This window comes from Oryzias melastigma, linkage group LG10 (assembly GCF_002922805.2).
Source record: "Oryzias melastigma strain HK-1 linkage group LG10, ASM292280v2, whole genome shotgun sequence".
Lineage (NCBI taxonomy): Eukaryota > Metazoa > Chordata > Actinopteri > Beloniformes > Adrianichthyidae > Oryzias > Oryzias melastigma.
The window spans coordinates 29,226,073-29,228,510 of record NC_050521.1 but is presented as its reverse complement, the minus strand read 5'-3'; the positions used below and the strand labels follow the sequence as shown (position 1 = coordinate 29,228,510).

General features: G+C 42.5%; 1 protein-coding gene across 3 annotated transcripts in view; it reads right to left on the bottom strand.

Annotated features, from left to right (window-relative positions):
• Nucleotides 1-2,438, bottom strand: part of LOC112137896 (transcription factor COE3) — a 78,826-nt gene that overhangs the window by 23,143 nt on the left and 53,245 nt on the right. For all 3 annotated transcript variants that reach the window (XM_024260437.2, XM_024260436.2, XM_024260438.2), the window contains exons 7-8: nt 1,307-1,388; nt 1,119-1,236 (exon numbers count right to left, since the gene is read on the bottom strand). In XM_024260437.2, coding sequence (XP_024116205.1) covers nt 1,119-1,236; nt 1,307-1,388 — 200 coding nt within the window. The remainder of the gene's footprint in view (nt 1-1,118; nt 1,237-1,306; nt 1,389-2,438) is intronic.

The following is a 2,438-nucleotide window of genomic DNA, read 5'->3' as shown; positions in this document are numbered from 1 at the left end:
GAGTGACGGTGAAACCAGAAGAGAGACCAGGATTTCAGCTGCTATGTAGGCACAAACGGAGACAACCTGGAGAGGTTCACTATCACACACAACAACACAAAGTAAGACAGTAACACACAGTAACACAGTCACACACAGTAACACAGTCACACACAGTAACACACAGTAACACAGTAACACAGTCACACACAGTAACACAGTCACACAGTAATACAGTCACACAGTCACACACAGTAACACAGTCACACACAGTAACACAGTAACACACAGTGACATAGTAATACAGTAACACACAGTAACACAAAGTAACACAGTAACACACAGTCACACACAGTAACACAGTCACACACAGTAACACAGTCACACCCAGTATAACACAGTAACATAGTAATACAGTAACACACAGTAACGCAAAGTAACACAGTCACACACAGTAACACACTAACACACAGTAACACACAGAAACACAGTCAAACACGGTAACACAGTCACACACAGTAACACACAGTAACACAGTCAAACACAGTAACACACAGTAACACACAGTAACACAGTCACAGGCAAAAAGGGCAAAGGGCTGACAATCCTGCAGATTTAAGTCCAGTTTTGAAAATACCTACTTTTTTTTATTTTTTTTTGCAATATTTAATTTTGTTATATTTATCTGCCACCTGAAAAGTCTATTAAAGCTGCAGTTGTCGTCAAAGCAGGTAAAGCTAAAATCTTTTCATCACATGAACTATTCCTTCACAAATTCTAATGTAAAGGTCACTTTAAAAAGGAAAACTGTAAACCTGAAAGAACTTCAGTCTCGTACAGGCCAGTCTGCACAAATATTGTCTGACATTAAAGCAGTCAGTGGTCTAGAAAAGGTTGAAGACCACTAATCCAGACGGTCTCAGGCAAACATCAAGACGACTTTAAAGTTTGGCTGGAGAGTCAGCGATTTTTACTGTCAAGCTTCAGAATAATCTTTTTTGCTGTCACTTCCTAAACTTCCAGGAGGAGACATACATGAAATCGCACACTATTTTTGCTCCGGAACAAGGCTAAGCAACAAGAACAGTTCTGGAAAGTCCAGGACTACAAGGGGAGCTGGACCTGTTTGGTGTTCTTACCTTCAGAGGGGTCCAGGCGGCGTGCGCGACGGCCATGCTTGGAGTTGTTGTGGACGAACATGTTGTCTGACACTGCCAGCACGTGACCATCCACATTCACCGTAGTGGAAACCACCACCTGGAGGAGGAAGGTGGGGCACTGTAGGACGCCATCACAAACACACCGGAGTCTGTACTCAGTTTCCTACCTGGAATCTCCTCATGTCTCGAGGGTTTCCGGCATTTTTCAAACAGTTCTGATTGCACTTGAGGAAAAACTTCAGGAAGAATCTGGAAGACAAAAGACAGAGAGGGTGATCCTGAAGCTTTTCTTTGGAGAGAAACAGATCAAGGATGAGCAGAAACAAAAAATTGTTTATTCAAATAAAACTCAGATCCAGAAACAAGAGAAATAGAACATTTCCATCCCATTAATGACCCATAGAGTTCACTATGATGCTGGTCCACCTTCTGCAGACATTCCAGCTTCAATTCTTCTAGAAGGCTGTTCACAAGGTAGAGGAGTGTTTCTAGGAATTATGGAACATTCTTCCAAAGCTCATTGGTCAGGTTACACTGAAGTTGGTTGAGAAGGTCTGGTTCTCAGTCTCTGGTCTAATTCATCCCAGAGGTGTTCTATGGGGTTCAGGTCAGGACTCTGCAGTCCATCCAGACTCTGTCCTCCATGTCTTTATGAACCTTCCTTGTGCTCTGGTGTACAGTCATGTTGGAAGAGGACGCTCCAAACTGTTCCTACAAGGTTGGAGCGTGGAATTGTCCTGAATGTTTCATTCAGAGGTCCTTTCACTTGAATTAAGGGGCCTGAAAAACAAGCCCACGCCATCATTCAGTGATGCAGAGGTGGGCTGGGCGACTCTTGATTGGAAGATTGTGGGTTCGATTCCCGCCTTGCCCGCCCATGTGTTGAGGTGTCCTTGGGCAAGACACTGAACCCCACATTGCCTCTGGTGGGAGGTTTGGTTGCCATCAGTGTGTGATTATAAAGCGCTATACAAGTATACACCATTTACCATTCCTCCTCCACCAATGCAGTCTGAAATGTTCCTGCAACCTCCAAACCGAGACTGATCCATCAGATTTCCAGATGGAAAAGTGTGATTCCTCCCTCCAGAGAAGGCGTCTCCACAAGTATTTTATTATGTAATTGAACTTAATCAGTAAATGTTTACTGTTTATGAAAACTGTTCACATGTAAAGTTAATGTAGTTCTTTCTTAAATAGATATATTTCTTCAATCATTTTCCTTTAATTCAATCTTTTTCTTCATTTCTGGATTATCAACAAAGTACAGGTAAGAACTTTTACCTGTCCTGTTCACAT